The sequence below is a fragment of the Periophthalmus magnuspinnatus genome, chromosome 5, assembly GCF_009829125.3.
Source record: "Periophthalmus magnuspinnatus isolate fPerMag1 chromosome 5, fPerMag1.2.pri, whole genome shotgun sequence".
NCBI classification, from domain to species: domain Eukaryota; kingdom Metazoa; phylum Chordata; class Actinopteri; order Gobiiformes; family Gobiidae; genus Periophthalmus; species Periophthalmus magnuspinnatus.
The window spans coordinates 14,404,103-14,419,433 of record NC_047130.1 but is presented as its reverse complement, the minus strand read 5'-3'; the positions used below and the strand labels follow the sequence as shown (position 1 = coordinate 14,419,433).

The 15,331-nt window shown below is 42.2% G+C and overlaps 1 protein-coding gene across 3 annotated transcripts; it reads right to left on the bottom strand.

Moving 5' to 3' along the window:
- Positions 1-4,115: 4,115 nt before the first annotated feature.
- Positions 4,116-15,331, bottom strand: aggf1 (angiogenic factor with G patch and FHA domains 1). Of its 3 annotated transcripts, XM_055222045.1 has the most exons (15): positions 15,242-15,325; positions 15,099-15,160; positions 13,739-14,256; positions 12,749-12,848; positions 10,935-11,200; positions 10,618-10,746; positions 10,009-10,218; positions 8,015-8,606; positions 7,087-7,186; positions 6,786-6,837; positions 6,612-6,713; positions 5,777-6,019; positions 5,469-5,590; positions 5,118-5,217; positions 4,179-4,509 (listed from the first exon to the last, which is right to left on the bottom strand). In XM_055222045.1, the coding sequence occupies exons 3-15, from the start codon at positions 14,246-14,248 to the stop codon at positions 4,288-4,290; spliced, it is 2,748 nt and encodes a 915-aa protein (XP_055078020.1). In that variant the 5' UTR covers positions 14,249-14,256; positions 15,099-15,160; positions 15,242-15,325; the 3' UTR covers positions 4,179-4,287. The 3 variants fall into 3 exon arrangements, with proteins under 3 accessions (XP_055078021.1, XP_033822377.1, XP_055078020.1); XM_055222046.1 differs by lacking the exon at positions 8,015-8,606 and adding an exon at positions 9,344-9,413 and having other exon boundaries at positions 4,116-4,509; positions 15,099-15,331; XM_033966486.2 differs by having other exon boundaries at positions 4,178-4,509; positions 15,099-15,242.

Below are 15,331 nucleotides of genomic sequence, written 5' to 3'. Positions count from 1 at the left end.
TTCTTGGCACTTATATTTGCATATTGGGATATTTGTATAGTAGTACTGCATTGTACTGCATTACATCATCATAGAAGAGATAAGTTTGAGGGAGGAGTTTCATGGGGTAGGGCTGCTCCTGTGTCACACTCATAACACACTGTGGCGAAATGAGAGAGCAAATACATGAAAAAGCAGGGAGGAAGAAATAATACATGAAAAAGATAGAGGGAAACAAAGGGGAGGGAGATAGAAAGAAAGAGAGAATGATGAGAGGAGGTTGAGAGATAGGAAAAGCGGGGGAGGAATCAGAGAGAGGAAGAATAAATGAAAGAGTGAAAGAGCAGAAGAGAGAGGGAGGAGGGAGCACATGGGGAAAGGAGAGAGAGAAAAGGAGGGAGAAACAGATGTCTCTCCCTCCCCTCTGGAGAGAGAGAGAGAGTAGAGAACACACGGAAGCAAAAGATAGCAGGAGGGAGAGAGAGACAGAAAAGTCACACAGAAGAGATTTAACCAGGGAGACACAGGCACAGGACGGCTCCCTGCTCTGGACTTTTATCAAGTTTGGATCATGTTTTTTTTTTTTTACCTGGACCAAAACCCGGATAATCTTTGACCTTGGTTCACCTTTGACCCCGGGACCTTAAGATGGGAGGAGCTCAGAGTCAGAAGAAGGGTAGTGTGAAAGAGAGAGGAGGGTCTAAACGCAGCAAGAGACACAGCACCACGTGAGTCTAGACCTCCATACACCTCCCGTATACACCTGTCATTTATACATACAACTAAGTACACCTGCAGTATACACCTGTCATTTATACATACAACTAAGTACACCTGCAGTATACACCTGTCATTTATACAGACACCTGAGTACACCTGTGAGTACACCTGCAGTATACACCTGTCATTTATACATACACCTGAGTACACCTGTGAATACACCTGTCGTATACACCTGTCATTTATACATACACCTGAGTACACCTGTGAATACACCTGTCGTATACACCTGTCATTTATACAGACACCTGAGTACACCTGTGAGTACACCTGTAGTATACACCTGTCATTTATACATACACCTGAGTACACCTGTGAGTACACCTGCAGTATACACCTGTCATTTATACATACACCTGAGTACACCTGTGAATACACCTGTCGTATACACCTGTCATTTATACATACAAATGAGTATGCCTGCAGTATACACCTGTTATATATGAATACACCTGTGAATACGCCTGTCATATGCACCCATCATTTATACATACACCTTTATACATTTACCTGAGTACACCCGTCATATACACCTGAGTACACCTGTCTGACTTTACCTGTAGCACCTGTCTAATACCTGGGGCTGATAAAACATAGATTGCTTCATGGTTTCAGTATTTCCCTCTAGAGCTTGTGGGTTTTTGCTTGTTGTGCCTTGATCAGAGAGATTTGAACCACTGACATTTTGGTCAGCATTGCAGACTGTGCCACTGGAGAAGTTGTTTTCATTTACATGATTCGAAGTTCAGGATTACTCTAGTCTCACTTTGACTGTGTTTATCCCCACGGCTGCTGTGATTTGGGGATATACAAAAATACATTCAACTAAAACTTAAATTGTAGTAATGTAAAGAAGAGAAGTAGTAGTAGCAGTTGTAGCATTAGTAGCAGTAGTAATAGTAGTAGTAGTAGTTGTAGTTATAGTAGTAGCAGTAGAACTAGGAGCAGCAGAGGCCCTGTTCTTACTATGACTCACTTTGCTTTGCGGGTTTGTGTGTTTACAGTGGAGTTACATCAGTGTTTCTCAACCTGAGGGCGCGGCCCAAGGTGAGGCGGGGGGGCAGCGGTGGCAGGGCCAGACGAGGTGTGGGCGGGACCGGTTGAGCTGTAGCTCTGTACATATCTGTGTACTGTATCTTTAATCTGTGGTTCTTCTGATGAAAACTTCAGACAATGGATCTACTGTTAGTCATGTGACACTAAAAATGGAACCACCTCAAACAAACCACAAGCATTTGATCCACGCAAGTACAAGTAGCAGTAGCAGTAGTAGTAGTAGTTGTGGTGGTACTAGGAGCAACTTTTATTTTCTTTATGCCCTGTGATTTACAGTATTCCGTTTGGATCCAGTGTCACGGCTGCTGTTGGACCAGAGCCTCCTGTTTAATATTCACACTGAGATGGAGGCAGGGCAAGTGATCTGTTTTGACCCCGTTTTCATCCTGGTTCAGTCCTGTTTTGATCCTCATTTTTGTCATTGTTTTGGTACTGCTTTAGGTCCTGTTTTAGTCCTGTTTAGGTCCTGGTTCAGATCTGGTTCAATCTTGGTTTAGCCCTGGTTTAGTTTTGTCCCCATTTTTGTCTTGTCCTGGTTTAGTCCTTATTTTGGTCTGCTTTGGTCCTGGTTTAGTCCTTATTTTGGTCTGCTTTGGTCCTGGTTTAGTCCTTATTTTGGTCTGCTTTGGTCCTGGTTTAGTCCTTATTTTGGTCTGCTTTGGTCCTGGATTAGTTCTTTTTCAGTCTTGGTTTAGTCCTTATTTTGGTCTGCTTTAGTCCTGGCGCTGTTCTGGTTTAGTCCGGCTCCTTTTCCACTCAGATGCAAATTTTCACAGCTTCGTCTGAACTCTGGACTTTGGGTGTATCTTAGTTCAACACATTCAAGCACATGAGGTTTATGTCCATGCTTCTGGAGGGTTGCTGGTTCAAACCCCACAAAACTTCACCCATATCTCCTGTAGTAAAATCTCTTACATCTCTGTGACCCTGGTAGAAAGGAGCAGTTCAATTAGTTTATTGGCAGCATTTATCTTTTTTTTTTATCCAAGTGCATGAAATCTAGAGCTGTAAGACTAATCACAATCTTAACAGACATTTGAATGGATGAAATGAGCAAGTGTTATAGGCCACAATCAACTAAATCTCCTGTCTTATTCTGCATAAAACCTGCTAACCCTGTAGTTTAGATCTGTACAAACATGTTCTAAATTGTGATTCTTGTATTAGTTTGTCAGTTCAGATTTCAGTCTTTTTGTCAGTTCTTCTGGACAAGTTTAAAATGTGAACTTTGAACAATATCGCAATATTAAAACAGAATTCTCAAATCTAATCCCAATCAAAATGTTTGTCAGAAAAATCAGTTGAATGTTTTCACCAAATCGTTCAGCCCTGATCCAAGCCTTCTGTGTGAATATAAGTGTTCACTTATTAGCCCGGGGCAGAGGCGGCTCAGGTCTGATCCACAGGGCAAGTCCAGGTCGTAAAATAAAACTGAACTCTCCTCCAGGTTTAATTCTGTTTTGATTTAAAGCTCTTTGTTCAACTGAACTGACTGAAGTTTATACAGCACAGTACGCAGCTGTGGGAGGAGATAGGAGGTAGGTGAAAACTGACATTTTTGGAGCATTTATACAAATACCTGATGACTCAAACATGCAGGAATATGTCTTACAAAATATAAGATAATGATGAAGTAACACTGTTATGACATGGTTAAGGCAAATATGTCTCTAACCCTGTTCTAATGTGAGGAAATGTTCCGCAGTGAGGCTTTAACCCTGTTCTGATGTAGTGTCCTCCTCAGAATCATCCCTGGAGTTGTGTTTTTTTTTCATTCACACGTGTTTCAGTAAACCTGCACATTTAGTCTGTCTCCCTCTTTGACTGAATAAAAAGATCCTTTATTGTGTTTGTTGGAATGCAGTTAAGTACAATAACCGCCGCCATTTTGCATTGCTAGAAATTGTTAAATCCCGCCCTCTTTGGTGAATACTGTCACGCCATTAGTCCAAATCACTGCGGACACAAGCTATTCTGTGCGAGCCTGATGTGAACTTTTGAGAATCGGAACGCACCTTCAGAAGTAAAATACCCCCTCATTAATACAAGGGGGTATTTTACTTCTGTGGGTTATTAAAAGGGGAGGTATTTTACAGGAGAGATCGCTATATCACTCAAACATGCGTGGATGGATCAGGCATGTTTTTGATGAGGGAACAATGTTACAACATGGTAGAAACATAAAAAAATGTATTTTGCAGAATAGCGGCTCTTTAAATGCTGTGGAAAAGTAGTGATTTCTGAAATAAAAACACCAGAGGTTTACGATATTTCACATTTTATCAAGAAAATTTAAGGTTGTTATAACTCAGTTTTTTTGTACTAATAATGTCCTGTAAATGGTCCCATTCAAACGTCAGGTGACCTCATCGCTCCACACTGATGCATTCTGGGAAAGGCAAACACTTGTTCGCTGCCTCCAAACCAAAGTTCTTCGTTTGAATAAAGTAGTATTCACAGAGTCTCATGTGTTCAGCTCTGTAGCGCCCCCTCTGTGGGCCCCCTCACCCACGCTGCGGTACCCTCCTCCTCTCCAGCAGGGGGCAGCGTTCTGGGCGTGCAGGTCTCGGCAAAGCGTTCTCGAGCTTTGTCCCAGTTTTTCTGATTCTTTGATTTGTTTAGAGAAGCGTCATCCACGGCAACGGCCGCCGCGGCTCCGAGACCCGACTGAGCCTTTCGGATCTTCAACTCGATCTGAGAGAAACAGAAGTCTTGATTATAGAGAAAGAAGCCTGACTACAAAAAGACAAAACAGATTGTCCAAAGTGGACGTCGAAGTGGACGGGACTGGGAGCTCCATAGAAGAGGCCAACAAAAACGTAATATGAGAATCAGCATAACGAGCGCAGGGCAATATGGCCACATTTTTAAATCACAATACAAAGGCAAAAACTAGTAATGATATAACTGACATAACTGATCTAACAGTTTTTACAAGAAAAATCTCCAGTCAGATTACTGAGTTTCAAATGACATCACAACACTCTATGGGTCAATCATATTTAACACAGATGGAGCGGCGGTGAGGTCTTGGCTCTTGTCAGGTTCAGGTGTAGATCAGGTTCAACATTTGTGCATTTACCTTTTGGATATTACATGATGAAGTACAATGTAATCAATAAAGAAATCTGTGTCCGCTCCCATCTGGGAGTATGACATCACATTGTACAATCTGAAAACCACCAATACAGAGAAAGACCGTGTGCACCGTCAGCTGCCTCTGGTTTTGAGACATCAGTTTAAATCTGCCACCATTTCATACATTTAATACCTCAGATCCATAAACAGAATTAATCTCTCACCGGATCCCTGATGCCAGTGCCCTCCTTCCCCAGACCCTCTCCTCTCTTCCAGCCCATCTTCTCCAACATCTTCCTCCCTTTGTTCCCCTCAGCGATCTCTCTGTGGAGCACAAAACACTTTTAGGCACCTAGATTTGCCAGTACATTTTCATTGGTATGGTGAGGTTAGTTCTTCTCCACAAAGTCCAGATTTAGTCCAGGTTCAGACCTTGGTTTGAGGTCTGGTTTATAATAATAATAATAATAATAATAACAACAGACTGCAGTAGTCAGTCCTGGTTTCAGTCCCAATTTCAGTCTGTTGAAGGTGTTTAGAGTCAGTGGTGCAGATGTAGATGAAGTGTTTCTGACTGGTGCACTGAAGCTGGAGCATCATCCCTCTGAAACACGCCCTCGCTGCCCACAGCCTGCCTCCTGGACTCAGCTCTGTCTCTGTACCGAGGATTCTTCAGGGCCGCAGACTCCTCATTACTCTGAGAAATACAACACAATATCAGAGAGAAGCATAGGAGCAGAGCCAATGGAGCAGAGCCAATGGAGCAGAGCCAATGGAGCAGAGCCAGACGAGCAAAGCCAGAGGAGCAGCATGTGTAGAGAAGGAAAAGAGGAGGTAGAGGAGGTGGAGGAGCAGAGGAGCAGACAATGCAAGAGGTTTTTACCTGTATCCCGTACTTGGCCTTGAGGTTCTTGAGCTCTTTGACTCTGAGCATCTCCTTGTCCTCCCTGCTGGCTGCTCCCCCTGGCTGTGGTCGGGGGTACTTGCTGAGGTGGGCGAGGATCTGTCCTGGTTCACAGCCATCACAGGTGTCGGTGCCACGATGAATGTGGAAGGAAAGTACCGTATCTCCCATCCGGACCTCATCCCCATGAGTCAGGGGCTGAGGCGCAGACTTCTGCTTAGGCTGAAACACAGACATCAGGTTCAGTCAAGCCCCAGGGCCTAAACATGGCCGTCCATTCAAATCAATGAATGGACGTTCAGTGTACGTTCTGTGGCTCCCCTGCCCACTGAGCATGTGCAGTAGTGATCTTCTCCCACCCGGGCACATGCAAACACACAACGTGACCGCCCTGACCAATCAGAATGAGAGTAGCTATCAGGGTGTTATAGAGGGCAGAGAGAGCCGAAGCAAATGATTAAAAAGCATTTTTAAGACAATTGAAAGATTTTTAGCCGAGAAAGTTTATGATCCGAAATGGACAATGGACTTTTTTTTTATGATAAAAATGGACATGGAATGGAATACCCTATTAAGTAATTAAAATAGATCTATGGGTTTAGTTTAGTAACAATTTGAGGCGTTAATTCATTATTTTTTATATTATTCTATCATTACATTTTTATTCATTTCATTTTCAAAAAGGTCCATTAAAAAAAATTCTACATGTGTGTGCCTCAAACTTTTCTCATCAAGAAAGGAATAACCGTTGTCTAAATAAGAGCGAACCTGGGACTGGATCCGGGACCAGTCCTGGGACTGGACCCAGACTTACCTGTAGGATGCGGTTCCCATTGATGACAGTCCCGTTCTGAGAGCCCTGGTCCACGAGCATGTAACACTGCTGCTCCGCATCAAAGAAAACCTCTGCATGAAACTGAAGGACAGAGGTGGAGGGTTGGGTATATACTCCTAGCCCTGTACAGGTTTAATGAGACGTCACTCGTACCTTACTGACGCCCATCTCTGAGATCCTGATGGCGTGGTCCATGTCCTTCTCCCTGTGAACACATGAGAGCAGAATCTAAATGTACAGAAATAGAATGTGAGTGACTTCTGCAGGCTGCTTCATGTAAAAGTGAACACTGTAGGTTTCTGTTTTGTGACCAGTGCTGTTGTCTTTGGACCAAAAAATCTGCCAGTGGGTCACAAGGCCAAATGTTGCTGATCTAATATGTGTTACTATGGTCACTGATAAACTCTGACCATGTGGTACCTGTCTGGTAGAAGTCTAATAATCAATTGCGTACCGTCCAATCGTAGCTGTGCAGTCGGCCGTGAGGATGAACAGAGTCCCGACCTGCAGTACAGGAGAGCGCACCACCGTCACACGAACACAAGGGGGCCACGCTGAGGGACACAAAACATTAAACTCTATAACATTAGACAAAACCTCTGCAGCTTCACCTGTCTGCACCTGTCCTACCTCACCTCTAGGGCTGCAACGCACCATTGTTTTAATAGACCGTCTGTATTGTACATCGACTTTTTAAATACATTATCAACAAAATAAAGGTTAAAATCCAGTGACTGAAGAGAATAATTTATTTGAAAGTGAATTAATGATGAAAAACAGAAATAGTTTACGCTTTTATGACATTTTTATTTAAAAATGGGGTACTTTACATCTATGGGGTATTAACTGTATATTCAGAGCACCATGCTTCCTTTTAATTGTTATTCACTGAAAACAAGGTATTAAAATGTTTTTATAGGTTTGACTATTGTTTTTGACTTTGATTCCCCCCTCTCTTTGGCCTCTACACTAAGTTACTCCCCCTTCAGAGCACTATCACAACACAATCAGCACATCAGGTTTGTCAAGTTGCTGTGTAAAGTTTTGTATCTTGTTTTTGTATATTTATAGAGAATTGTCGTGTGGGATCATGGATGACGTAGGCATGGGGGTACTCTTAACTGTAAGGAGGATTCGAATAAAGCCTGGGAAAGATTGCAAAATTACGCAAACATGCATGGATGCGTCTTCAGGCATGCTTTTGATGAGGGACTTTATAACATGGTAAAAAGATTTTTTTAAAAAGAAGATTTTGCATATACCCCTCTTTAATAATACCACTGTCTGTAATAAAAAGGTATTTCATGTGTTTCCTACCATTATTGTTTATTTTTAATTTGGATAATCACGATTAGTCCATGAATCGTTGCAGCCCTACTCACCTCCCTGGGCTGCATCCAACTCCATCTCCATCTCCTCCAGAGTCTGCTCTTCTAGCTCCTCATCTCCTCTCCTCCCTCTATCCTTCCTTCGTTTCTCCTCATCGCCTCTCTCCTCAGACTCAGGTGTAGTCTCTCTCTCGCTCTCCGATAGCTCTCCTTCCTCGGGTTCACTGTTCATTTCTGACCCGTTGCTTCGCGTCTCCTCTCTCCTGTTTCTCCTTCTTTTCTCCTCTTTCCTCCTCCTTCGGGATCTGGACTTGTCCCTAGACCTGGTTCTAGAGCTGGATCTCGCCCGGCTCCGGTCCCGGCTCCGGTCCCGGCTCCGGTCCCGGCTCCGGTCCCGGCTCCGGTCCCGGCTCCGGTCCCGGCTCCGGTCCCGGCTCCGGTCCCGGCTCCGGTCCCGGCTCCGGTCCCGATGAGGTGACTCCTCTCTAAACTTCCGCCTCCCGTCTCCTCTAGATTTTCTTCTCCGTCCCGGACTCCTGGATCTAGACCGGGATTTTGATCTGGACTTTGGTCTTGGTTTTCGGGGTTCTTGGGGCTTCTTGTTGGTGGTTTTCAGATCTTCTTTGGCATCCTTCTTTGCCTTGTCCTGTCAGCACATAGTCCAAAATGGGGCGACAAGCATTAGTCGCTTTGGCTCAGGGCTTCGGTTCCTTGGTCTCAGTTTTCAAATATAGTTATTTCTCCCTCAACGTAAAATTGTTTTAAAGTGACACTGATAAATGAAGAAATGTGGAAATATCAGGACAAAAAACGCAAATGTCCATTGAAAACACGATTTTTGTTTGATTTGTTTGACTCTTAAACCTTGTGTTGAATACTGTGTGTTACAAACACTGAGGTGAACTTGTTTCTCTGTAAAAATGCGACACATACTTATTTTAAGATGTCTACACTGGAACCTGATACATCTTTTCAGTGACTGCAAGCATCTTTTTTGTGATGTATTCTACCTTCCAGTAAATAGTTAACGGTATATAAATTTATGATTTTGTACGGACAGTATGTAAAATTTGTTTAAGTTCCTTATAGGACCAGCTAGGACCTATAGATAGTACCTTTCTCAGCGTATAAGTACTGGAAAGGTTCCCTTGTAATATAACACATGTGCCTGCTGTCTGTACCTTCATTCCTCGGATCAGATAAACTTCTTTCAACTCTGTACCTGGTCGCTACCTTCACAATTATATCCATCACCAACAGTGGCCACATTATTAAGTACAACACCAAGATATAAAGCAGGGGCTAAAGCAGGGACTGAACCAGGGACTGAACCAGGACAGTTGTACTTAGTAAAGTGGCCTGTGTGTATAGTTGTTTAAGTACCTCTGTAGGGGGCCATGTTCCAATAAGAGGAAATCTTCATTTTGGCCAAAGATTTAGTGACGTCTTCGACCTAAATCAGAACAAGTCTTTAGTCCAGACGCCCCAAACCTATGAATTTACTTTAACCTTTAACTCTTAAAACTATAACTGTTTTAAGCAGCTCCTTTCCTTTAATTACACCTAAAAATGTTCATATTTATCAGAGTTTATGGAAATTTGTATTAAAAGTAAAGCAAATCTTCTCGTTTAAAGAGGAACCATGTAACTTTTCTAGCAAGCAGGCAATGGGCCTCCCCCAAACAAACAACTTTTATCCAGTTTGACAGAATTGGATTTTTTTTGCCACCAAAACAAAGTTCCATATTACACCTTTAATAACTCGACATGACTCTTAGACCATTGTAAATGTGTTTGACTTCTTTGCCCTCAGTAAAACACATATTTGAAAACTGAGACCAGGAGCACTGAGCCTGTGAGAGACAGAATATACTTTTCATTATACATTAGTTTATTTTCAGACGTCCTCTCTTGTGGTGTTATAGTGCATTAGATCTGATGTTCAACGTTTTTGTGGTGTTGTATAGTTTAATATTATAGTTATAGTTTTTATGACCTTGTGGTATTATAGTGCATAATTAAAGTGAATGAGAGTTTATATATCTGACCTTATTATCGTCCTTTGGCTTGTTCTTGATCTCGTTCTTGAGTTCGCTCATCAGCTTCTTGAGTTTCCAGCTTTTCCACTCGCTGTAGCTCCTTTCGGTGGACGGAGTGTCGTTCTGCAGTTCGATTCTGGAGTGAAATTCATATTTTCCGCTCTCTGCGTCATAATAATAGTAGATCCCTGTGTTATTGTCGTAGTACAGCTGGTTCACCTGAGGGGGGCATATGAGGATCAGAAAGACAAAACAATTCTTTAGTGCTTGTACAGACTCTGCTCACCACAAGGAGGGTTTGAATAGGAAGAGATCACTAGATTACTCAAACATGCATGGATGACATCTAAAATCTCTTCAGGCATATTTTTGATGAAGGAACAACGTTTTAACATAGTAGAAAGATAAAAAAATAAAAAATAAAAAAGCAGAACCTCCTCTTTAAACCCTGTACATTGATGCTCCCCAATAGACCTGCTATTGTCTGCATTTCCTTTGGTGTTTAAGGTTTTATGTTTAAAGCAGTAACATTGGTGGAAGGAGTACCATTGGTATCAGTAGTAGCCGCAACAGTAGTAGTAGCAGTAGTGATGTGAAAGCATTAGTAGTACTTCTCACCGAGTCGTAGTAAAACCCCGTGCTGTGGTCGTAGTACATCCCTGTGTTCTCATCAAACACAAACCCGGTCTGACACATGGCCTGTTCCGCTGTGGATCTCAGCATGTCGGCAATAGAACCATCACCCTCCTGAAAAAACAAAGGAAATATAAGAGGATGGGAGGGCATCAGACACACAGGGATAGAGGAGGATGGGAGGGCATCTGACACACAGGGATAGAGGAGGATGGGAGGGCATCTGACACACAGGGATACAGGAGGACGGGAGGGCATCTGACACACAGGGATACAGGAGGACGGGAAGGCATCTGACATACCTGATTTGCAGGGGTCTCTGTGGCGTTGGAGTCTTGGCTGATGCCCCCGTCTGCTGCTTCTGCTGTAATAGAGGGTGCTGTAGAGTCCTCTGCACCCCCTCCCTCCCCCTCCACCTCCACATTCCCGTCAGTTTCCACGGTAGCAGATTTAGCATCTGCAAGCTCACTCTCCTCCGGCTGAACTCCAGGGGGCATCAGCGTCTCCTGAGTCCCGCCCTCTGCTGCTGTGTCCTGGTAGTACCCTCCGTAGTAATAGTTGTAATAATCTGAAAAGCACACAACATAAAAAAGGTATTTCTAACATAATGTGCTTGTTGTGGAATTGATACTTTGCATGACGTGATCCTAGGGGTGCCCAATGCAAACATTACTCACTGTCAAAATATATCATATCTTCTAAAACTTAAAAAAAAAAATACAAAAGCTGGATTCAAACAGCAGAGCCTGTGATCAATATGAGCCTCGATCGTCCTGTTTAGCCATTTGATTTTCAACAAAAAGGCAAGGGTGACTAACTGAAAAACTGTTGGCTAAAGCTAGCTAGCTTATGACTGTAATGTTATTTGAGAGGGACTTTTTTAACGATACAAATCAGTTCACCTGCTGTTCCATCTAAGTCAGCTCTTTATGGTGAGATTGTGATAAAATGCTCAAGTTAAAGTCTAAAAGATGATTTTACTGCTCAAAAATACCTTAAAATATATATTGTCATTGTATAGGGTCTCCTCTCCACAGATCTGACCTGAAGCATGGCCTGATGGTGACACATGTTAGTCTCCATGGAGATAGGGAGGTTTAATGATATACAGCGTAACATTCCAGGGAAAGCAATAACATATCCGTGGAGAATCCATGGAGATAACTGGGGGCGTCGGGTTTACATGCAAAGTCAATAGCTTGAACTTTTGGTGAAATTTGCAGTGCGAAATTTGCAGTGCTATGTTAAAGTGCTGCACCAATATTTTTTTTTATCCGATCCAATACCAAAATTTGGCTGTTGTGCCGCAGACACTAATACCAGTCTGATACCACATAGTGTGAAGAAGTAAACTAAGGCTACTCTAATCTGTAACACTACAAGAGCAAAAAATAACTGTAGCAAAAGTCTCTAAAGAACATTGACAGGAATAAATGAGATTTTGAGGACTTAAGTGTTAGAGTCACGTGTATAATGGTCCTAATGATGAGTTGTGCTGATTTAAACACTTTTACTTTTCTACTTGTTCACTTTGTACCAGAGTGTGGATAAAAACAGCAGTGAGGCCTGTAAAAAGACCTCAGCCTGGAGCATGTGGCTAATTATGCAGAGTAAACAAAGCCGATTGTTAGTGATGTTGACGTGTTAACTCTTTTGATGTGTTAGCGGTGCTGACATGTTAACGCTAGTGTTGCACTCTCCATAGTTATTTGAGTATTAGTTCAGCATCCACTCCAAAGATTAAATGAAGATTTCAAAGAGCTAACACAAATGCTTTTCTGTTGTTATTATTAGCATGTTTTAAGTGTCTCCAGAGCCTCCACAGTCTGCATTTAATTTGCTCTGAGCATTAGCATTAGGCGCAGATGTCAACAGCAGCAGTGCTTGTATTTACAAGCACGGCTGTTGTTAACAAACAAAATTACTGAGTACCACTGAGTACTCGCTGATAGTGATAACTAAAATATGTGCGGTATCGGAGCTTTTGCTGCTACCAGTGCCATATCAAAACAAGCCTAATGTCCCATCTGCCCTCGAATACAAAGGCTCCAAAAAGAGGGATTTTAATGCTGTGCACTGAAAGTAGCGTACGTTTAGCTGTGTTTAGATATCTCACCAGTGTCGGTCCACGTGTACTCCTCCGTCTGCGTCTCTGCTTCAGTTTTGTGTCTCTCTTTTTTCTTTCTTTCATGAAGCTCTGCACTCAACTGCTCCACCTGAGATCCACAATCACAATAAACAGCGGTCAGAAAACTCAGAAAGTACAAGACAGCAGGTTAAGAAGTGATACATCTATAAAATAATCCTATATTACGCAAAACTGACTCTTGTGAGCTTTAAGCCATGTTATAATACTGCTACCTCCTCAAAAACAGACCTGGAGTTGTGTTTTGTTTCATTCACACGTTTGAGTAACACTTTATTATAAGCTCAAAATGCTGTTCCACCTTGTGATGTCATGAAGTGATAGTTTTCAAGTTAACAGCTTCTTTACCTTTAGTTCTGTAGAGATTGGCAATTGTAGGGCTGAAATAATCCAAATGATTCTAGTGAAGTGTATGGAGTTTAAAAACACAGAGGAGCACTTCCTGTATTACCGCATGACATCACAAGGTGGATCATCGTGTTTTTGTTTGAGAGAAGAACTCAGCTTAAATATGCAGGGAAATAGCGTAATATGGGTCCTTTAAAGTAATATAAAACAAGAATGCATCACTGCTAATCATTTCATGACACTAAAATTTCAAACTAAATTTTGATACTAAAGCACAGACTTGATAATGATACCACAATGATAACATGTTTTTTTTTTTCTCACAAGAGAATGTGATTTTCATTATTTAATGGTAGTACTTTTTTATATTATTATCTGTGTAATCCCTCAGTGGTCTTTGTGGTCTTTCATTTGTTCTGATACAGCTCAAGATCATTTTAAAGCTATTCTGGAAAGGTTCATTTCTGTCCTGTCAATGGGACTTTTTTAGTATCAATACCTGAGAACAATGAGTTGATACTAGTTTTAGAATCGATTAGTATTTTTGTCAATCCTATTAGTACCACATATGTCCCAAACAGACAGAGGCATACTGGTTTTGCTGTTTCTGACCTGTTTGCGGAGGTCCTGGTTGTAGCTCTCTGTACTCCTCTGGACTCTCTCAGATTGGCTCAGACGTTTTTGAAGTTTGCTCAGTTCGGCTTTGCACTGCTCCAACTCCTGCTTCAGACTGTGGGCCCTGAGTCTTAGCTCTGACACCTCCAAGTCTGTCATAGGAGCCTCACAGACCATGTCAAACATTCCCCTGTCCCCTGGGTCAAACGCCTCACACTCCTCCTGGTCCTGCTTCAAAGTGTGGGCATTCACACACAGCTCTACCTCGTCTGTGTCTGCTCTAGAGGTCTCACAGAGCTCCATATCCACAATAGGAGCCTCAGACACCGGTTCAATCGCCTCACACTCCTCCTGCTCCAGACTGTGTACTTTGTGTATTTTCTGCTGCAGCTCCTCTTTGATCTCAGGGTCTGTTCTGGGCTCCTCTGTGTCTGCTTCAGGTGCCTTGTGCACTGGATCAAACATTCCACTGTCCCCTGGTAGAGGCTCTCCATTCTGGGCCTCCATCAGTGCGTCTAAACAATGAATGAAGGAAGATATTTGAGGAGGTTCTCGCAGCAAAATACAATTCAAAGCGAAATAATTCCATCAATACATTTAAAACTGTCTCAAGGGAACAAGAAGTATAAACATATTAAGCCCCTCCCCTTTTTTATCATAAACCTTTAAGAGAGTACTATAGTCATGTTTTGTGCAGTTATCTCTTATGCTGGAGAATTAGAGTAGATAGCAATTCATTAAAAAGTGCAAATATCGGCCCCATATATATGGGTCTATCTCTTACATAAATGTCCCTGATTTAATGTGGACAGTGCCAAATTTAGTTTAGTACCATGTCCTAACACATATTACTTTTAACTAATATAAATATCGTAAATTACAATCACATTTGACTTGAAATTCGGGACATCTAATGTAATATTTTACATCAATGAGTTAAAAATGCATCAGTGTGTTAAGCCATATTCACCTTCGCTTAATTATAAGGGTTTCATGAGTTTAAATGTGTTCAGATTATAAACATTGATCACTGGACACACTGACCGCAGCTGCCTAGAAATTAACGCATTGAAGCTAAATTCAAATAATAGATATAGATTATGGTGACAACACACAATGTATTTCAAAATATCAAACTCAGCCCAATCAGAAGCAATAAACATAAAAGTATTAGCAGGACAACAACATTTAGCTCAAGTCAAGCCTCGTCCAGGTCTGAGCAGTGGGATTTCACACACACACAAGGGTACATGGTTTATTTGACACATGAGGCAAGAGAAGTACTGAGCAGTGAGCGGGACTGTAAATATTAAGGCTTTATTGATTGAGATTAGCATTAGCATCATTAGCCTCTCACCGTAGCTTCGCCTGTCGCCGCCTCCGCCGCTGTTTCCGTCTTTTCTTTGTCCATAAAATGACCTGAAAACGTAAAATAAAGACGTAGTCACCACAGAGTTGGCGGAACACAGGCCTGAACATGTTTCTGGGGGAGACACAGACAGTTACAGTCAGAACCGGGGCACTTTGACACGATTTAAACTAAAACCTCTTCGACCCGCGCTCAAGAGACTCTACAGCCGCCATTTTGGG